General features: G+C 42.2%; 1 protein-coding gene across 1 annotated transcript; it reads right to left on the bottom strand.

The window, feature by feature from the left end:
• Positions 1 to 22055: 22055 nt before the first annotated feature.
• Positions 22056 to 22647, bottom strand: LOC124696731 (TPD1 protein homolog 1B-like). Its single transcript, XM_047229414.1, has 2 exons — positions 22575 to 22647; positions 22056 to 22468 (listed from the first exon to the last, which is right to left on the bottom strand). Exons 1-2 carry the CDS (start codon positions 22645 to 22647, stop codon positions 22056 to 22058), a joined length of 486 nt encoding a protein of 161 aa, XP_047085370.1.
• Between the last annotated feature and the right edge of the window lie 813 nt (positions 22648 to 23460).

Genomic DNA, 23460 nt, shown 5'->3' with positions numbered 1-23460 from the left:
TGTACTTCAGCTTGTCGCCTTCGAGGTGATATGAGTACTACTCCTCGCGCCGACTCCTTCTAGTCTCTTGGACCCATCAAAATTCATAGTCCGGGTTCTCGATAAATCCGGGGTCCCGTATTTTGCAACTCCATCCACTCGCGATGAAGTCCGGTAGTATTTGCGACTTTATTGCTTTTTTTTTTCATACGTGATGTCCCGAGGGGAAAGTTCTATTCCCCAAAGGGAGACACGACCCGTAGCTTCTGGGTTGTTCAGTATATTTGATAAAGGAGCTTCATTGACCACTATGATCGGGTGTGCCGAAAAATAGTGGCGCAATTTTCGTGCTGTCGTGAACACTCCATATGCTAGCTTTTGGTACTGAGGGTACCTTTGTTTTGAGGGCGACAAGACTTCGCTCACGAAGTATACCGGTCGCCTGTACTCCATGGATTTTTCCTTCTTCTTCTCTTTCGACAACTAACACCGTGCTAACCACTTGGGGTGTGGCTGCAATATACAGCAGGAGAGGTTCCTTTTCCTTTGGAGCCACCAGGATTGGTGGTGTCGATATTTTTCGCTTTAGATCCTCGAAAGCTCGATCGGCTTCTTCGTTCCACTGGAATTTATCTCCTTGCTTTATCAGCGCATAAAATGGTAGCGCTTTTTCTCCTAACCTGGCGACGAATCTGCTCAAAGCTGCGACTCGCCCAGTTAGCTGCTGTATTTCTTTCAACCTCGTTGGCTTCCTCATTGTTACTATGGCTTGTATTTTGTCGGGATTTGCTTCAATCCCTCTTGCTGAGACTAGAAATCCCAGAAGTTCTCCTGCTGGGACGCCGAAAGAACACTTCGTCGGGTTCAGCTTGAGGCAGAATTTGTCGAGGTTGTCAAAAGTTTCTTTGAGATCCTCGATCAGCGTTGTCCCCTTTTTTGATGTTATGACGACATCATCAATGTACACTTGCACGTTTTTCCCGATCTGTGTTGCTAAACACTTCTGCATCATCCTCTGATATGTTGCTCCCGCATTTTTTAGACCAAAGGGCATTGTCTTGTAACAAAACACGCCGTAAGGTGTAATAAACGCTGTTTTGGCTTCATCCTCTTCTTTTAATCTGATCTGGTTATAACCAGAGTATGCATCCAAAAAGGAAAGACGTTCACAACCTGCCGTGGAGTCGATGATTTGATCGATCCTTGGGAGGGGAAAGTGATCCTTAGGGCAATGTTTGTTCAGACACGTGAAGTCGACGCACATGCGAAGGACTGTCGTGTTTTTCTTTGGCACCATCACTGGGTTAGCTACCCATGTGGCTTCTGTAGATATCTCTCTGATAAAACCAGCTTCCTCTAGTCGATTTATTTCTGATAGCATGGATTTGCGGTTTGGTTCCGAAAAACGCCGCAAAGGTTGTCCGATTGGTTTCGTCTGTTGGATCCAAATTTAGGTGGTGCTCGGCAAGTTCCCGGGTACTCCTGGCATGTCAGCTGGACACCATGCGAAGATTTTCCAGTTCTCACGGAGGAACTCGACGACGCGCTTTCCTATGCGATATCCATGTTGTTTGCAATGGATGTCGTCTTTTTTGGATCCGTCGGGTGAATCCGCACCTCCTTAGAATTTTTCTCTCGTGTTGAAAGTTGATTCCTTGTTTGGCCTTCCGACGTCCGGCGGTACGTCGTAATCGATCATGCTTTTCGACGCCAAGTATTCAGCTTGCATCCCGAAGGTTTCTGATAACCGATGGAAATCCTTGTCGCACTTATCAGCTAAGGCAAAACTCCCTTTGACCGTGATTGGTCCCTTGGGTCCAGGCAATCTCCATAACAGGTATGTATAGTGCGGTACTGCCATAAATCTAGCATATGCTGGTCGTCCCAACAAAGCGTGGTACTGCGATGGAAAATCCACGACTTCAAACTCCAGCTTCTCGATTCTATAATTTTCTCGGGTTCCAAACTGAACGTCGAGGTTGATCTTTCCCAATGGGTAACTTGGTTTGTCTGGTGTGATGCCGTGGAACCTTGTGTCTGTTGGCTTTAGATTTGCTAAGGATATGTTCATCTTCCTCAATGTATCTGCATACATAAGGTTTAAGCTGCTGCCACCATCTATGAATACTCGAGAAACATCAAAGCCCGCAATAACTGCTGGCAGAATAAGTGCTGACTGCCCCGGTCGAGGAACTTGCTCGCGGATGATCCGCTATTGTGAAACCGATATCTTGTCCTGACCAATTAAGGTACTCAACCGTAGGTGGAGGCATTTTCTCTCGCCATAAACACCTGTCGTGAGATTACTTTTTGAGCTCTATTAGATGGCCTTCCCTTCCGAATCATCGACACCTGCTCCGTTGGAGTTAGGATCAACATAGGGTGGTGGTGCGAGTGCTGCCGCTATTCGAGCTGGTGTTGATTGCCTTCCGTAATCGCGGGAGGTGGTGGTAGATGAACTTCGCTCCTAGGCTCCCGAGGGTTTCTCTGTGCTGCTCGTGCGTGAGCGTTTTCTGCACATCTGAACATTGCTTGAAAATTTCGACAATCTTTCTGCAGGTGTCCTGACTGTCTTTTCCCATTGCTGTCGAGGAAGAAATGCATCTGGCACGGCCCGTTCAGCATTTCTTCGGGAGACACAAAAGGTCGTGGAAACCTTGGCCCACTATTTTGCCTGTTGCGGGAGTCGTCCCTATTATCGCCTCGCTGCTCATTGCTTCTCTGATAATCGTCTCTGTTGCTTCCTCCTGTATTTGACCGAAATCCTGCCGAAATTTGTCCCGGGGCGTCATAATTCGGATACTGCCGAGGAAATCGTCGCCTCGTCTGATAATTTCGACCACGGTCCTCCTCTGGCGACCTGTGTCGTTTATTGTGGACAGCGTCTTCTCCGTCTGCCCATCTATTTGCTATCTCCATCAATGCGGATACTGTTTTTGGATTGGTCCTCCCCAAATCCTCAACAAAATCTCCGCGCTCGATTCCTGCGACAAACGCATCTATTGCTCTCTCGTCAGATATATTTTCTGCCGAGTTTTTTATGATGTTCCACCTTTGGATGTATTTTCTCATTGACTCATCTGGCTTTTGTCGACACGCCCTCAGCTCTTCCAACGATGCGGGCTTCTTGCATGTGGACCTGAAGTTCTTGACGAATACGTCCTCGAAACTTTCCCAGCTGTCGATGGATCCTGGCGGGAGTTTTTTGATCCAAGATCGTGCAGCTCCACTTAAGTGCACCTGAATACTTTGCATCGCGGTTGCTCTAGTTCCTCCAGTTAGCTTCACCGTTTCGAGGTAATCAATTAACCAGTCCTCCGGATCTTGCAGGCCGTCGAACTTTTTGAAGTGATCGGGTAACTTGAATCTCGAGGGGACTCGAGTTTTTCGGACTCTTCTCGTGAAGCACGGTAGACCGCACATATCCTCATCATTAAGCTCCGGGGACTGCCGATGATCTCTTCTGCTTTGCCTTGCTCTATCGACCCTCGCTTGTACTCCTGTGTCTCTTGCTCCACTTGGTCCTTCCGGAGCTGCCGCCGTTGCTGCCGCAGGTCGTGGACTATTTTGCCTTGCTGCTCCTTCGGGAGGCGTTGCTACGAACGCTGTCCCCATAGCTCCAACTCCTGCCAATGCCATGTTGTATAATGTTTCCCTTGGATCTCCTGGGGGTGGCCTGGATGCGAGGATGTAAGCTTGTGTCGCCATATACCCAGCTTCTGGTGTCTTAGGGATAATATTTCCCCTTGTATCTATCGACATAAAAGACATGTCGAGGTTTTGAACCAAGAACTCTCTTTCGCGTCGGGTATGTGTTGTAACCTTGATCTTCCTCTGTTCCGAGCCTCCCTGTGGCTATCACCCGAAACTCTAGATTGTCCACTTAGATCTGCCCTTCTCCTCGCTGGATGCGAAGCTGCCTCCTTTCTCCCTGTTCAACTCAGTCTGTCTGTTTTTCTATTTCTCGGGCGGTTCGTGCGAGCATATATTGATAAGCTTGCAGTTCTTGAGCTGTAGCTGTTGTCGTCATTGGTTCCGAACCATCTATGGCTTTTGCCGCTCTATCCCAGAGCTGCTCGTGGAAGTTGGATTCTGACGCGTGGTGTGGGCCCGACATATTTAGTGCCCATACCTCTCCTTAGATCTGAGGGATCGACAAAAGGATTTCCCAACTCGTCGAAGGCCTCCGATGTTTCCTCTTGATCTTCGATAGCATAAATCTGATGATATTTTGTATTCAGATCTATGTTGGGTTCGGTGACATCATTGTTGAGATTGATGAAGACCTTGCCCACTGTGAGAGATTTGTCGATGAAGTCGTAACTGTCGACATCGCTTGAGCCATCGCTTATATATGAGTCCGCAGATGACTCAAACGATGCGTTGCTGAAGGTCTTGGCGAGTTTCTCTCTTGCTCTGATGCTGACGTAACGTGTTGTCGAAGTTTCTTCTTCTGACTCAGTTGACGATGCATAGCTTGAAAAATCAGAATCGACCGCCGACGATCCCGACGAAATCGGAATTTCGATACGATACGATCCTTCCTTCTCGACGCGAAAGTGGAACCTTCCGAACGTCATCTCCAAGGGCTCCGCCAGATACGCATATGCATCCAAACGGGAGGGTGGGTGAGGAACAAAATCAACAAGACCAGCAGCGATCTGTTTACCTCGATCCATGGTGTTGCTTCCGGTTGACGATGTCGAAGATCTTGAACGTGCCATCGAGATCAGATCCTTACGCCTCTAATTCCCACAGACGGCGCCAATTGACAAGGGATTAACTTATCAATGCCTATGGATTGTAGGCTAGGGTTTAGTTAGAAGTAGAGGGCAAGTAGATCTCGAAGGTTTCAGCCGAAAAGTGCTCGACGAATATGAAAACTAGGGTTTGCGGACAATGATTCGATGATCTTCTCGTCCCTCGACCCCCCTTTATATAGGTGGAGCCGAGGGATTCGTGCTATACAAGGATTACGAGTCCGGGATGGTTTCTAACTCATCCCGCCGGATTACAAATAACACTTCCTATTACAACTCTATCTTTTCCTTAAATACATCTTGGGCTCTCGAGTCTTCTTATTCTTCGGGTAGTGGGCCTTCAATAAACCCCGGGTACTATATTAGGCAGGCCCATTTGGGATGCCTATGTCAGTAGCGTCAAGGTCAATGACGCCGCCTTCATGATTGTTCTCCCATGTAGCAACTATTACAACTTCTTTGAAATACTACTCAACATGAAATTTAAAGACAACCATAAGGCTCCTGCCGGTTGCCACAGTACAATAATGATAATCTCATACATATTCATCATCACATTATGGCCATATCACATCACCAAACCCTGCAAAAACAAGTTAGACGTCTCTAATTTGGTTTGCATATTTTACGTGGTTTAGGGTTTTCGAGTAAGATCTAATCTACCTACGAACATGAACCACAACGGTGATACTAGTGTTGTCAATAGAAGAGTAAATTGAATCTTCAATATAGTAGGAGAGACAGACACCCGCAAAGCCACTTATGCAATACAAGTTGCATATCGAGCGTGGAGCAAATCTCATGAACGCGGTCATGTAAAGTTAGCCTGAGCCGCTTCATCCCACTATGCCACAAAGATGCAAAGTACTCAAACTAAAGACAACAAAGCATCAACGCCCACAAAAAATTGTGTTCTACTCGTGCAACTATCTATGCATAGACCTGGCTCTGATACCACTGTAGGGATTCGTATCATAGAAAACAAAAAATTTCCTACCGCGAGAACGCAATCCAAGCCAAGATGCAATCTAGAAGACGGTAGCAACGAGGGGATGAACGAGACTAACCCTTGAAGATTTCCAAAGCCTATGAGAGGAGGCTCTCGTTGTTGCAGAAGATGATCACTTGCCGCTTTCAAAAGCGCGTAGAAGATCTTGACGGTGCCACAATCGGGCAGCACCTCCGTACTCGGTCACACGTTCGGTGTTGATGAAGATGACGTCCTTATCCCCGTTCCAGCTGGCAGCGGAAGTAGTAGCTCCTCCTTGAATCCCGGCAGCACGACGGTGTGGTGGCGGTGTTGATGGAGATCTCCGGCGGAGCTTCGCTAAGCGTTTGCGGGAGAGGTGGAGGAGGTGGGGCGGCTAGGGTTTGGGAGAGGGGGTGGCCGGCCACTATGGGGTGCGGCCAAGCTATGGCTTGAGGTGGCCGGCCCCCTCCCCTTGTTCCTCATTATATAGGTCGAACCCCCAAGTTTTGGACTACAAGTCTTCGAATAAGACCCAAACCCAAAACCTTCCATGTGTAGGGAAACCTACCCAAGGTGGGATTCCCACTTGAGGTGGGACTCCCACCTTCCATGAGGGGGGGTGGCCGGCCACCTTGGTGGAGTCCACCTGGGACTCCACCCCTCTAGGGTTGGCCGGCCAAGCTTGGTGGAGTCCCTCCGGGACTCCGCCTTCCATAGTGATTTCTTCCGGACTTTTCTAGAACCTTCTAGAACCTTCCATAAATGCACCGGATCATTTCTAAACTTGGAATATGACTTCCTATATATGAATCTTATTCTCCGGACCATTCCGGAACTCCTCGTGATGTCCTGGATCACATCCGAGACTCCGAACAAAACTTCGAACTCCATTCCATATTCAATATCTACTAATACGACATCAAACCTTAAGTGTGTCACCCTACGGTTCGCGAACTATGTAGACATGGTTGAGACCTCTCTCCGACCAATAACCAATAGAGGGATCTGGAGATCCATAATGGCTCCCACATATTCAACGATGACTTAGTGATCGAATGAACCATTCACATACGATACCGATTCCCTTTGTCACGCGATATTTTACTTGTCCGAGGTTTGATCATCGGTATCTCTATACCTTGTTCAACCTCGTCTCCTGACAAGTACTCTTTACTTGTACCATGGTATGTGGTCTCTTATGAACCATTCATATGCTTGCAAGCTAATATAGACGACATTCCACCGAGAGGGCCCAGAGTATATCTATCCGTCATCGGGATGGACAAATCCCACTGTTGATCCATATGCCTCAACTCATACTTTCCGGATACTTAATCCCACCTTTATAACCACCCATTTACGTAGTGGCGTTTGATGTAATCAAAGTACCTTTCCGACATAAGTGATTTACATGATCTCATGGTCGAAAGGACTAGGTAACTATGTATCGAAAGCTTATAGAAAATAACTTAATGACGTGATCTTATGCTATGCTTAATTGGGTGTGTCCATTATATCATTCATATAATGACATAACCTTGTTATTAATAACATCCAATGTTCATGATCATGAAACTATGATCATCTATTAATAAACAAGCTAGTTAAGAGGCTTACTAGGGACTCATTGTTGTTTACATAACACACATGTATCAATGTTTCGGTTAATACAATTATAGCATGGTATATAAACATTTATCATAAACACAAAGATATATAATAACCACTTTATTATTGCCTCTTGGGCATATCTCCAACATGTATAGTGGTTGCTCTAGACTACACACCTGGTTTTAACCGTGGGATCGTGTGGGGGTTTACTACCTGTAAAGGGTTTTAAGCCTGTGAGTTTCACACTTTCACTTTCGGTAGGCCACCCAGGATTAAAGGGATTACCAAGTCGTCCATGTTTTAGATAGCTTCTAGTGCATCCTTATGGTATTATGGGTTCTGCCAGGATTAATTAACTTGTGAGGTTCAACTTATTTGCTAGACATTCGGTTGTGGCGACGACCAAGTGGGAACAGGTCTAGATAGTATGGTTGAATTTGTCCTTCTGAAAGATCTGGTCTCATTCTTCTCTTGGGTAGAACGGGTCGTAAGGTCAAAGTGCACAACCTCTCAAGAGTTAAACTTAAGATCTTAGCCGTGTCCCCGGTTATGGACAATTTGAGCTCCTGAATAGGGAATGTACGGAAGAATCTCATCACCTTTTCTGAATGTGTTAAAACTTGAGTAGCAACTGTATAGAGGTACATTGGAGATGCAACCATGATATTGTCTATGAAATTTTACAAGTTTTATTAAATGTTTTTTAAATAAAATATTGGATAAATTTGGCTTTTTTGCAAATTAGACCAAGACTCCACATGCAAAATATCATGTAGTTAGTCTTTTCACAATTTCCACCAAATAAGTGTCATTTGACAATACATCATTGTACTGACCTCCATTCGTGGGGTTGCATATTCAAACGTGCAGGTTCATCTGAAGAAGAATACTAGATAGGATCTTGAGTCTACATTCCAACATGACTGCCTGTGGCACATGATGATGATGAAGTCGCATTAATTATTTACTTTCCACTGTGTTTGTTCTAAACATATTTCTTGAGCTAGTCCATGTGACTATGCAATTTGTAAGGTTTTACTTTACTCACTGGATCAACGATGTAGTAATTTGATGTTATTGCAATGATTACTATATTTTGTAATGTGTGTGCTATCAGTGATCCCGGGAATAGCACGATACACAGGTATCTTACCTTTATTTAAAGGTAGGGTGCTACATCAACACCCTTCTTATAAAGAAAAGGATCATCCCAAAAGTAATTTCTAAGATCATAGAAGAATTTCTTTCTCTATTGATAGGTAAAATGAGGTGGCATAACTTTCCCAACAATAAAATTAGCATAATCTGCGAACCATGGGGAAGCTATTCTTGCACTAGACACATTAATACTTGCAAGTTGTTCATTAGCAAAGCTATCATTAATAGGGGTTCGATCATCCTGAATGTTCTCCATTCTCGACAAATGATCAACTACAGGATTATCCTCACCATTTCTACCAACAATATGTAAATCGAATTCTTGCATAATAAAACCCATCTAATAAGTCTAGGCTTAGCATCTTTCTTATTCATAAGATATTTAATAGCATAATTACCAGAGTGTACAATAACTTTAGAGTCTAGCATAATATATAACTTTAAGTTTCTTACCACCTCTTTGTCCCAACACATCACCTACCGCATAGTCACTTGCATCACACGTAATCTCAAAACGTAAATTCCAATCAGGTGGCTGAATGATAGGAGCACTAATTAAAGCATTCTTTAAAACATTGAAAACTCCACACAATCATCATTAAAAGAAAATGGAACATCCTTTTGCAAAAGATCAGTAAGAGGCTTTGATATTTTAGAAAAGTCCTTAATGAATCTTTGATAAAACCCATCATTCCCAAGGAAACTTATCATACCTTTAATATCCCGCAAATATGGTAGCTTCTCTATGACTTCTACCTTCGCGCGATCCACTTTGATGCCTCTTCCTAATACTCGATGACCAAGGACTACACCTTCCGTACCCATAAAATGGCACTTTCCCAATTAAGGACTAGGTGTTGGTCCTCACACCACTATGAGAACTTTGTTAAGATTGAATTAATAGGCAATTATTGAAAGAGGTACCATAGATAGAAAAACCATCCATAAATACTTCCATAATCTTCTCAATATAATCATCAAATATAGCATTCATGCATCTTTGAAAAGTAGCAGGAGCATTACATAAACCAAATGGCGTTCTTCTATACGCAAAAGTACCAAATGGACAAGTAAAAGTAGTCTTTTCTTGATCATCTTTGTGCACATGTATTTGAGAAAAACCAGAATAACCATCAAGATACCAAAAGTGTGAATGCTTAGATAATCTTTCTAACATTTGATCAATAAAAGGCAAAGTATAATGATCCTTATGAGTAGCTTTATTTAATTTTCTGAAATCAATGCATATTCTATAACCAGTAACAGTACAATGAGAAACAAGTTCATTTTCATCATTTGGAACTACAGTGATTTCACCTTTCTTAGGTACACAATGAACATGATTCACCCGTTTAATATCAGCTATAGGATAAATAATACCAGCCTCGATAAGTTTAATTACCTCCTTTCTTCCCACTTCCAACATTTTTGGATGAAGACAGCGTTGATAATCAATAATGGGCTTTGCATATTCTTCCAAACTAATCTTATGCATGCATAAAGCTGGGCTTATACCTTTAAGATCATCAAGAGAATAACCAATAGCCGACCTATGAGCATGCAATACTTCAAGTAATTTTTTCTTCTTCTCCTGAAAGATTAGCACTAATAATAACAGGATATATATTTTTCTCATCAAGGTATGCATATTTTATGTCATCATGCAAAGTTATTAGTTCAAAACTAGGATGTTCTTTGGTTGGTGGTAACACTCCAAGATTATCAGGTGGAATATGCAATTGTAATTGTGGTGGTTGTTGAGATAAAATTTGTTCCAATGCTTCTCTTTCTTCATTACTATATGGTTCCTCTTGATTAAGTACATATCGTTCCATCGTGTCCGATGAAGCAACTGCAACAGAAGCAAGAGTTTCCACAATATCTTTCTGAAACTTTTTTTTGTTAAATGCTTATCAGTAAACTTGGAAAAAAATAAATTCTAACCTTTCTCCAACACATTTAATAAACACTCTCTCTTTTGGAAAATTAATTTCAGAACCAACATTATGTAAGAAAGCTCTGCAAATATAATAGGAAAAAATGCATCTTTGGAGAAACCAGGCACAATAAAATCAGCGGGATACTTAATATTTCCTACTAATACTTCAACATCTCTTACCATACCAAGAGGACAATTAACATCTTTCTTTGCAAGTTGAATAGTTATAACTGTTTCCTCCATGTGTATGAGATCAATATCGGGCTTGATTTCGAGATATAGAGAATATGGTATCACACTTATACTTGCTCCAATATCACAAAAACAATGATAACATGAAGTTCCAATAGCACAAGATATAATTGGTTTACCAACTCTAGTAGTCTTACCTTGAATTACCTTAGTGGAATCTTCGCAAAAATAGATATCACAAGGAGTCTCTGTAATATCCCAGGATTTCAGACGTTTGCGGGGTAGAATTAGAAAAGGTATGTTCGTTGCATCGCAAAACTAGGGGAAATTTCGCGCTTAATTGCATAAAACCTAAGAGGGAACAAGTTTCTCTCTCGACACCAGCCAGAATTAGGGTTTCAAGAGTGCGACAAACTTGGGCATGATCTCTTTTGAATTAGGGTTTTGAAAAGGGGGAGACATTTGAATTCAACACTTATAGTTGAGTGATTGCATTTGAAATGAGTTTGAATTGATTTTCAAACTTAAACAATACATAAAATAAAAATACAAGTATTAAGTCAATAAATAATATTATATTTGGATAATACAAACAATAAAATAGAGATACATTGAGCTTTATTAATCATCACACAAGATACATTGTCTTTACAATATCCAAATATAATAATTATTACATAATCATTTCAGAAAATGATAAAAGAAAAGAAAAGGAAAATTACAACAAATTGAATAACTAAGCTAAGCTAAACCTATCTACATTCTTGATCTTGTTGATCATCCAGTAGAAGGAGAACCTCTTGATCATTCTTTGATCTCTGCATAAACAACATAGAAATAGAAATACACATGATTGCCATGTGGCAATGCCACTTGGAAGGTTAGAAAAGAATGGAATTATGAAGAATAAGATCAGACAACCCGAGCTGATCCACCAAATTCCCAAGTTCCAACATGGAACCACACATGCAACTCACAAGGCTGTGTGCATGCACACCAGCACACACAAGCCAGGGGAGTCACCAAAATGCACCAGGCCTTGCTGTCGACCAAGGAAGCCAGAAAAGGTTGATATAAAACCTTTTCATCACAAAACCGTAGCCATTCATCGACCAAGCCAGCTAGAGCTAGCAAGAACACCAAGAACACCCAAGAACATCAAAAACACAAGAACAACATAGTTCCAGTTCTTTTTCCACAAAGAAGAAGTGATTGTTGAACAAGCAGATGGAGTAGCACCAGCACAAGCCAGCTAGGAGGAGCAGGGTAAGCACCAGTCAACCAAATAGAAGCAATCCTCTACATCAGCAAAACCTCGGAGCTAGAGTGAGGTATACCATTGAAACATGAACAAACCATATGGTTTTGTTCATACTATTGCACAGCCATGCTACACACAAGCACACAAGGGTGGATAAACCCTGTTTGATCATCATTTGGTCGTAGACCAAGTGAAATCTGGTGAAAATGGCAAATACCAGAAATGAATCAAGCATATGACCATGGTTATGCCAACCAGACCAGTGGTAGCATCTTCCAAATGGAAATAGGAAGAAAACCATCCCAGATACTTAACCCGAACCTACCAGACTACACTAGCCCTTTGAAACCATCAGAATAAAGCAGAAATATATGTATCTGCAAATATTTTCAACATCAAAAGTTACTAGCAATCAAGCTTGATCACCTAGCAAGCATTTATCCAATAACAACAAGCCAACAGAGGTGGGAGATACCAAAACAACAGCTAAATACTGCTAAGGCCAACTCAACCACACAAAACCTTCCAACCATCAAGCCTTACACACTTATCATTACCCAGATGGGTTCAAAATGGAGCTAGGGTCAAGAGTAGCTCGGCATCGGGAATCTATGAAGGAAGAATGCCCCTTTGCTTTCTTAGGGGAATAGCCGCTCTTTTATCAGATGCGAGATTACCGTCTCTCTTGGTCGGGTCGGAGGCTAAGTTTCTCATTCAGTGGTGAGGTGTTCATAGAAAGCAAGGCCTCGCCCAACGAGTGGCGGATTTGGTTTTTTTGGGGTCTCGCTTGGACGCTGGGGAGATCCAACAGTAGTTGGCACCCCTCTAGCTCAGGCAAATATAGCACACGAGTCATCACTTCACAGCAGTTCATCTCATTTATCCACTGATACATGATAAACTGCATAGATAAATGAAGTAATCAACTGACAAGTAATAGAGACACTTGCTAAGCATCAAATGGATCACTGCAAGCACATACACATGCTTTATCAGGCACAAGCATCTACCAGTACATGGTGAAATTCTATACAATAGCACAGATATCCACCAGCAATCACAGAGAGATATCACAATGAGCAGCTATCAAGCAAATGGTGATCATATGATCACCAAAGCTTGCAAGAGCAAGGTAGAGCATCAGTAACTCATTGGAGTTACTGTATTGCTACAGATAAATAACAATTGCATCAACAGAAATTGTGTAAATAATTTTATAATTGTATCCAGAAGCACATCATCAAGAATGGATGAATCTGTGCAACTGGATAACCAAGCAAGCCCTAGTATTAGCCAGAGCCTCACAACAAATGCCACACATGCATGATTGGCACTTGCAAGTGCAAGGAATGCCCACAGTAATAGCCACAGGAGGCAATCATAGGGACAATACAGAGAGGGTAGAGCAACAGCAGCAAGGAGAGCTTGCTCCACTAACAGCAGCAACAACATAACCAATAGCATAGCAAGTAGAGCAGTAGCAGCAGCTAGCAGCAACAATAGATCATGCATTAGAGCAGTCGCAGCAGGAGCAAGCACAACAATGGCAGCAGCATGGCATGGCCAGCATCTCAGAGAGGGAGGCTTGGACAGTAACACTAAAGCTTGGAGAAGAAGAGGAGAAGAGAGAGAGGTAGCAGGAGGCGTGTACATGGAGTAGAGCGCTGTAGGCGTGTCCATGGCGGCACGGCGGCACAAGCCTGGTCATGGTGGCGCCAGGCCGCGACCAAGCCGTGTCTGCGCCGAGCACCACAGCTCCGGCGCACCACCAGTGAGCTCTGAGCACCACCATTGCGCCTAGGAACACCAGCGCGATGAAAATCGCCGCGTGTACCGCAACCATAGTTGCAGTAGGGGGTCGATGACGAGCGGAGGCGACCAAATCTTCCAGATCGTAGTGGATAGGAAGAAGCAGCATCACTAGGCGGAGCGATTGCAACCAACCACGCCGCCAGGGACCGCCGGAGACGGCCGGGAGATGCCGGCGATGGCGCTAGCGACGCAGAGTCACGAGGAAGGAGGGGAATTAAGGTTAGGTCGAGGAGAGGAGGACGCGAGCGAGTGAGCCGGTTAAGCCGAGCCCAACGGGCTGGTCCAACCAAACCACTTGGTCGGTTTGACCAGTGGGCCCAGGGAGGGGCAAAATGGTCATTTGACCATGGGATTTATTCTAAATTTGAAAATAAATCTAAAAACCCTAGTATAACTCTAAAAAAAGAAATAAAAATATGTAGACCACTTAAAATTTTGAGAGCTATTCAAAATAAATACTTTCATCATAAATTGAACAAATATTAAAAATGAGTATGATGAAATATTACCAATAAAATTGAATAAAGAAGTTCTTAGCTTTTTAATAATTAAAAGAAGAATAACAACTCATAATTATTATAAGAAAATTGGAATCAAATAAAATAAATATTTTCTTTGAATAAAACTCCTTAATAAAATCACAAAGGAATATTTTAATAACTCTTAAGGAGTATTTATAAATTGTGCTTATTCGCCCCTCTGACATTAAATAATTAAGCATCGGGAAGGGGTAACAACCCTAAAAATCGAAAGCATGCATATTTGAATCTTTAACCATTGCCCTTATCGGAAAATGATGCTATCTTCCAGAAACAGAGGACCAGGGCCAGTCTAAACAATCCAACTGCACTACCTTGCAGAGGAAAGTTCATCGCTTGCTCATGTCAATTTGAGTATATTTACCAAATTACTTGCAAAGTACTATACTTATCACTCTTGCATGAAAAGAAAAAAAATGCTATTTTCATAACTATGAATATGACTATGTGGTGGGCGATGAAACCATGGTATGAGTATGGTGGAGGTTTCATTGCAATGGGTCTATATCCATCTAGGATTAATAATAAATGTCATCCATTGATTCTTGTGCCGTAAGACCCGTGTTAACCATAAGATCTGGAGTGGGACGGAGTAGTCATTTGTATTTCTCCCTCTCGTACATCAACGGATGTGCTTACCGTAGCAGTTGTGTCTTGCCATAACAACCGGTGGGTGGGGATCCCATTCTAATTCCCCACGGTAATGTGGTCTATGATAGGTTGCAGAAGGCTGGCGAAGGTATCGAGGTCGGATGATACCCAATGGGGTATGCTCACCGGTGGGGATATTAGTCGAGGTCGGATGATATCCAATGAATATACTGATCGGCGAGGACCCAAGGTCGGAATTGCAACGAAGGGTGGGTGTGCGGGGTCGCGGAGAAATGCAATGATTGGCTAGGGCCTTATACCGGGCCTCACACCAAGGAAGTGTGGACGGGAAAGCTGGCCGGTTGGCACCAAGGTTAAGAGCTCTTATGGGTAAAGCAAGCAACACACCTCTGCAGAGTGTAACGAATCGTGACCTGTCACTCCCTGTTCTAGGTTTTGGAACTGCAAACGCGGCCGGAAAGGAACTCTATGAACTTCTAGACACCCGGTGAAGGCTGATAGGCATAGCTCTTCGGAATAAAAGCAACCTTTGGAAGAAATGCTTACAAAAACCTGCATTGGCATATAACTTTCTGGTCTAGTGTCGTAGTTAGTGCATAAAACACCTCTTTCCTATAATGAACTTGTTGAGTACGCTTGTACTCATACCTCTTATAATCCCATGCTTAGATTGTCTGAACCACCTGGAGGAGGCAAATGAAGGACCAGAAGGAGCAGATGGGATCTGCTATGAAGAAATAGACCTCTGTGGAGGAGTAGAGGCGGTAGATTATCTGATCATCTACGGAACCCGGGAGGTTCCAGAAGAAGACACCGCTTAAGCAACACAAGTAGTAATGGTACTTAGCCTTCTACGACCTATATTGTATAAGTTAAGTAGGGTTCACCTAGAACCTTTGAGTTATCCTCTATGGACCCAGGAGGAGCTCCAATGTGATGTACATATATGGCTTGTAATATTAAGTGAGTAAAATAAAGACCAACTATGTTTCTATTGTACTACTCTGAGGGATGTAATATTTGCGGATTGGTACTTTGCACATGTTATGTCAATGACTGGCATACTACAACACGCAGTGGTATGCAGGGTCACCATAGTCTCGTCATTTAATTATTTAATGGCCAAAATTTGAGGCTTCATAGTAATTTGTTCATAAGGTTCATGACATCTTCTAGCACTCTTATTTGCAACATTGATGAGCAAATTTACCTTCACCATGCTCGGATATGGAGGTGATTCCACATATTCTTCTATAATAACTGAGGAAGCTTGCTGACCCTGTTTCTCAACATTAGGAATATATGGTGAAGCCTTAAGAGGTTTAGTAAAAAAATTAAATCCATTCTTAGGAACATTCAAATGGTTATCAAAAGATTTAAAAACTTCTACTAAAATATGAGGATCAATACCAAACTTATTCTCTACACATGCATATTCAAATTCAAAACGACGCTTATTACCTTTATCAAGATCCCATGCAGTTGAATTATTAGCAATAGTATCTAATAAATTCCTTGCTTCTTGTTGAGTTCTATTAGTAAACTCCCTTCACATGAATTGTCCAAAAAATCCCTATAATGTTGGGGCAGCCTCACATAGAACTTTATCAATATAAACTATCAGGGATACCATGACAAGGATTCTTACGGATGAGTTCATTAAGCCTCCCCCAAGCTTGAGCAATACTTTCTGCAAGATGAGACCAAAAATTATAAATATGACAACGATCATCATAAGCTTCTTTAGGAGTATAGAACTTGGTATAGAAGGCCTTCCTTAATAATTCCTAGTCAAGACGCCATTAAATATCCAGAGATCTAAACCATATGCAAGCATTACCAGAAAGAGATAGATATAATAACTTCATCTTCACTTGATGATGAGGAACATCAGCCAATTTAAATAAATAGCATAGATCTTCAATAGCATGTAGATGTCCCATAGCAGTTTGACTTTTATCTCCTGTGAAGGTTAGTTCCATACCTTTATTGGCAATAGCAATAGGAATTTGAAACACCACCTTAGATTCAGGTGGTTTCTCTTCATTTTCTTTAATAGATCGAACATAAGCATAATTATATGAAATCAAGCCAATGTCATCACGGCTAGACATACCCATGATGAGACAGCTAGCAAACAATAAAAACAAGCTAGGAAACAATAAAAACAGTAGAATCTTCCTTACCATTCACTTACCAATAGCGCTACGCTCCCCGGCAACGGCGCCAGAAAAGTGTCTTGATGGCTCCCAAGTGCAGGAGATCAATTGTAGTAATTTTCAATAAGAAAGGTTGTCGAACCCACGAGGAGCTGAAGGTATTGGTTAGCAGAATCAAGAAGAAAGCAGTAATAATAAAGTAGCGGTTTTGCCGTTTTTGGGTGTACAGGTTGCAATAAAAATAAAGTGCAGAAAGTAAATAGCAAATACGTAAATGTTCTCAATGAGAGAAAAGCCCAATCCACTATGCAGCAAGAGGACAAGCTCAAGTATGTGTGTGTGCTTATATGAGACTAAAGTTCCTGAGACCGACATGGATTTACTAGCATTTGAGTTCTATACAACACGATAAATATTTTGGCAAGCTTTATTGAATTAGGGGCATAACCTAAATTAGGTGCATCCATAGATATGTGCAAATACACCCCTTATGATGGGTCCTAGAGCTATTTTCATGTGCAAGTATAGAAATCATTAAGACATAAATGTTCCACCATAGCAATAAGATCATTGGTCCCCGACATAAACCCCTCTAATGCAACCCATAGTATTAGAAAACGGTTTCTGTCAGTCCGTCCCTTCCAACACTAATGCATTACATTAAAGTGAAGCCCTATGAGCCCATATAGGTGAAATAATATGCAGTCGAAGCTCGAATAAAACCATCATAAAACAACATCAAAGATAGAAAACTTGACCAAATACTCATTCCACAGCATATAGAATCGTAGCCAGATCATCCTATGCCCTCAGGAACATGGGGAACTACTCACAAGTGTTAAACATGGTATAGACCAGAGGCATAATGATTACAACACGATCTGAATATATGATAGCTCCACCAAATAAATAGAAAGTACCAATCTCAAACATGCAACTAGCCTCAAATCGATATACGGGGTTTAATTCAACATAAATTATGAGGGTGATGATGTGGATCTCGTAGATGGAGATGGTGGTGATGATGGAGATGTTGATGGAGATGCCTCCTCACAAGCCAAGGAGGAGTGGGGACGTCGATGGCGTGGATTTCCCCTTCACCGGAGGTACCGGTGCAGCAGGATCTGCCCTCACCCGGAGTAGGAGAGGACTTTCACCTCCGTCGCCGCCTCAATAAATCTCGGGAAAAATATGGCTTAGGTTTTTGGGCGAAACGGAGGCTCTAGTATAAAGGGGGACCCGATGCGATGGTCGAGGAGCGAACGGGCCTGGGTGGCGTGGCCAACATGCTTGGGCGTGCCACCTGGGTCCGTTCAGTCCACGTGGCTCCCGTCGCGTGCTTCTTTCGCTCACAGTCCTTCTCCAAGTGAAAAACTGATCAGATACTTTTGCCTCTACTTTTAGCGATCCAGAAATCCCTGAAATAAATAAAATACGAAAAAGGAGGTTTTCTGCCACCAGGAATTAAATACCAATGAAGGGAACTTTATAGGAAAAGTCCCGGAAATCGACTAAAATGCATAAATAAAGATGTATGATGACAAATAACAATGAAAACTACACATATATGTATCAATAATGATGATGAAAATGCACATATCAATTACACGTCAGCTTGAGAAGCAGCGCCTGAACATGAGGGTTCCGCAACCGACTTGGCGATGTTTGATCTGCACCAACATCTTGATCTTCTTCATCATGTCTGGCATCTTCTTCATGATCGTCCTGTACGGCATGTCCTTCATCTTCATCACTTATCCACTGAGTGTATCCATTCATGAAACCACGCATGAGCAAGTCAGCCGTCGCGGCTTCCAGAAGTGTAGCCACGATGGACATGCTCATCGTGCGGACCATGGTCCCCTAAACGGTATAGACTATACACGCCGGCGCAACTTCACATACATACAAACCATGCATACACACACATCAGCGTAACACGTAACCACTTCACATACAAACTCACCTATAAGATAAGTAACCGATACGAGAGACCGAGCGAGAGCTAGCTAGTGTGAAGGGAAAAAAGTAAGTCAAATTTTAAATATATATCAGTTCAGAGAGCTTTCCCTTACATATCACTCAACCAAATTAGGTAAAACAAGGTAAAATGTGTGAAACAATATAGGAAATAAGGTAGGAGGAGGAAGACGAGCATATCTACTTATGGTAGGAGAGGGGACAGTACGGGACAAATGAGAGGTGGTAGAGGACATCATCCCTACTAGGAATACACTTATAGATAGAAATGGATTCTTGACGCATTTAAAAACATTTGCTCCACAAATATATTTTTGTGGCGCATAAAAAAAATGCTCCACAAAATTGTTGGAATTCTATGGCGCATAAAGAAATATGTGTCATAGAATTGAGGCTTTCTGTGGCGCACATTGATATATGCGTCATAGAAATACACATTTATGTGGCACATATTGTTATATGCGCCACATTTGTTTAGGATTTTTCAATTCTAGATTTTTTTCCAATTTTAGAATTTTTAGAATCTTTTCCAATTTTTCAACTTCTAGGATGTTTTATTTTTTCATTTTTTTTTAAATTTCTATAAATTTAGATTTTTGAATATTTTCAAATTTTCAAAATTATTTTGTTTTTAAAATTACATTTTTGAATATTTTAGATTCTTTTCTAATTTTTGAACTATAAGGATTTTTTGATAGTTTTGAAAAAATTAGTTTTTTAATTTTTAAAAATTTAGAATTGCTTGAAATTTAAATGATTTTTGGATTTTTGAAACTATTTCATTTAAAAAAATATTTTTGTAATTTTCATTTTTTTGGATTTTTTTTGAAATTTTCTGTTTAAGAGAGTTTATATAATACTAATAGAACTCAGAAGTTAAATGTGTTTGGGTTAGAGCAATTTAAGGATGGGTGACCTAGTGGGAAATCATCATTTCAATATCATTTGAGATATGTTCCCATGTTACTAGATGTTCAAAAATTTCAAAAATTTGGTTTTTTCCAGATTTTTTCATTTTTCATTTTCCAGATTTTTTTTATTTTTTATTTTTCTGAATTTTTGATTTTTTTGAGAATTCTATGGCGCATATCATGTGGATGCACCACAGAAATGTGAGAATTATGTAGCGCATGTAGATATGCGCCACATAAATAAAATTTAATGGTGTGACTTCTATCGCGCATTGAATATGCGCCATAGAAATGCAGTTTTCTACTAGTGCATGTGGCTAAAATCTAATCCCAAATTACAAAATGCGCCATGGGTACCATGGTTACCTATGTCGCATTTAGTACTGGTGCGCCACGGCTAACCCTGGTTTCAAATTTCAGGATTGGGCCCACTATTACCCGTAGCGCACCATAATTTAGTGCACCATGGGTACTCCCGTTACCCATGGCGCACTAAACTACGGTGCGCCACGAGTAAGGGTGGGTGGGAAGCTCCCCTAGGCCAGCAAGTAGGCGTGACGCACCGCCTCCACACATGCGGCACAGGTAGGCCTCGTAGGCGTCGCGCACCTCAGATCAGTGCGCCATCGCTATTTAGCCATTGCCCACCACATGATGGATGTGTCACGGGTAGGCAAACTACCTATAGCTATTTTTCTAGTAGTGCTATGAGGCTAATTTCATGTCCGCGACTCGACACAAATGGCCGCATGCGGTCAGTTTTAGTGACCGGAATGCATCAGGACGCTGGAGATGCCCTAAGACGTTAGATATGACCAACAACTCATTTTTTTACCTCAATGTGTCAAAGATCTCTCTTATTTTTATTGTCTCTATTTTATTTTTTCTATGCTAAAAAATATTCAGAAAATAAGTTGAACATGAATGTTGCATAATAGTAAATAAAAAAATATTTCATTGAGCAAATATATCATGCTTACCATGCTTCGAAATGATTTATAATTGTAAGTTGACATAACACACCGTCTCAAAGTAATAGAGAGATTTGACTGCATTTATCTTGTTATTATACCCCTCACCAACCGCATGCTACCTCTGTCTCTATTTTCCTCTCCTTCGGAGCAACACCAAATTGGTTTGAAGGAGTAGGCTCTCCGACGGTTGTTTGACCAGTGCCAAAGCAGCGAAACTTCAGGTGCCCTGAGGCTGCTCATAGTGAAGAGTAACTTAGTCTAGTAATATATGTTATGTTATTAGTCTAAGTTACCATCTCCATAGGGGTAGTAATTTAGATGTGGTTTCATGCAATGTGTCATTAGTTATGTTGTAGACTCATATTGCTTTGGGATGTGTGATGTTATGGTAACATAGCTGATTACCACCCCATTTTCTTTCTTCTTTTATTGTCATGCCATGTCACCAAAAATGCCTTAAGATGTGTGATATTACCACATATATTATCCCCACTATGAGCAGTCTGAAGAAGTGGTGACTGTTCCACAGAAGAGCTATTAAGTGAATGTGTACATCTTAATTATACAAAGGTCAAGCGCAAAGCTCAAGAAAAAAAAAAACGAAGACAGCTATAACGGCGGTGAGAGCTCCACTCCGACGCACATAGCTCTTCAGGGCTGGAGCTAGGAGTAGCTTGCGGTATGCTTAGGCTATGAAAAACTTCTAGATCCACCTGGTCGTCTCCGATCCCAGCGCCAACATGTGAATTTTATGTTAGATCTCCTAACCGTTGACACACAAAACCTACAACTATATATTTGGATGTACTACGGTATGTGGCAAGTTCTGAGTCATGGTGACGGTAGGTATATTTGCGAAGAGTTAGTTAAGATAGATTTATATTTACATAGATCTAATGGTGTGGTGCTCCATTATTAATTTAAACTTTAAAGGCATCCTCCATGTAAATTAACAATTTAACATGCATGGTGTCCAACAAAAAAAACCCGTAGATTGCTCTTACGCCATAACTAAATACACACATAGTAACACCGGAGTAGCTCCAAACCTAAGATTAGACGCCCTTAGATCGAAAGAAAAAACCCTGATACAGTAGACTACCAGCTGAACTCTACTTAACAGTAAGTACTATATATCGCTAATAAGAATGGATAGCTGCATCCATGCAACATCGACCGATGGCCTAGCTAGCTACACTTAGGCGCACTTGCAGGAGGCGGATTTGACTTTCATGTCGTAGATGAATGAGTTTGCGTAATGGAAGGTGATCAACTCGCCGGGTCCGATGGGTCCGCCGTTGTTGACGAGGCAGTCGTTGACGGCGAGGCGGCGGAAGGTGGCCGGGTCGACGAGCTCCGTGCTTGCGAAGTCTCCGCAGGAGAGGTGGACGTTGCAGACGTTGCAGTCGAGGCAGGTGTTGGTGATCTCCACGGTGTACTCCGGCATGCCGCCGCCCGTGCTCCCCGCTCTGCTCTGGGACAGATGCATCAGCTCCTCCGGGTCCGAGCACCCGTGCACGATCACGATGTCCGACGGTGAAGGCGCGCCGCCGACGTCGAGCATCTTGCGTGGATGGTGCTGGCGCTGCTGCAGCTGCTGCGAGGAGGATGCTGATACAAGCAGAAACGAAAGCAGATGAGTGAGCAAAAGGTTGAAGAAGGGAAGTGCATGCAGATATATATACGTACGTCGTGGGTGGGTACATCGGTTAATTACCTTCGCAACAAGCTAGGAGCAGAAGCATGGTGACGACGACCCCAACCAAAGAACGCATGTGAGAGCACCCCATGGCGTTCGATCGAGCTCTCGCACTTCCCTCTGGCTCTGAGGCTGATTTGATCTTCTCAATCTCTCGGTGGAAATCTGTGTTACAAGACAGCAGCCTGGACATGTATATATACACGCCCAAGCAAGACAGGACCTAGACATAGTACACGGACCGACTCAAACACAAGCAAACTGAAATTAGGCAAGTCCAGGTAAAAGTTCTAGACAGACTCCTACGATACTACCTGCAGCACGTAGGAAGAGGGACTCTACGCTTTCCCAAAATATAATGCTCGCCGGTTTCCGCAGATGTGGCGAGCGAGTGCCCCTCGGATGGACATCGTCCGATGATAAACAAACAAGTCACCCTTCCTTATTTTTTAATAGTACTACTATATATAAACGAGGCCCCAAGGAAAGTCTAGTACGTACTCCCCAAGATACAAACTAACCTAAATTACCTAAGACATTATTAGGAAATCAACCAATTTTTTTTGGATTATTCCTAACACATACTCTCCCTCCCAATATAGAAGACATATTAGTTTGGGCCAAACTTGTTCCAGGTCGACCTCAGATTACCGAGGTTACCCGTCAGTGCTTTTCCTTTCTATTGAAGGAAAGCACCATCTAATTCCGCCTCTGTTAGGAAAAGAGGCAATTTGGTGCCAACCTCCAATCCCGGTAGCCAAAATCACGGGAAACAAAAAACTGACCCTTTCTTTTGTTGTCTACTGTTATCTGGTGCCATTCCAAAATCCAAATACTACTCCACCCCTTTTCTCGCCAACTTTTGTGATTTTACTATCATATATCTATGAGTTAAGTTGACGAT

The sequence above is a fragment of the Lolium rigidum genome, chromosome 3 (genome assembly GCF_022539505.1).
Source record: "Lolium rigidum isolate FL_2022 chromosome 3, APGP_CSIRO_Lrig_0.1, whole genome shotgun sequence".
Lineage (NCBI taxonomy): Eukaryota > Viridiplantae > Streptophyta > Magnoliopsida > Poales > Poaceae > Lolium > Lolium rigidum.
Note: the sequence above shows the minus strand (reverse complement) of the source record. Positions and strands in the feature narration are given on the sequence as shown.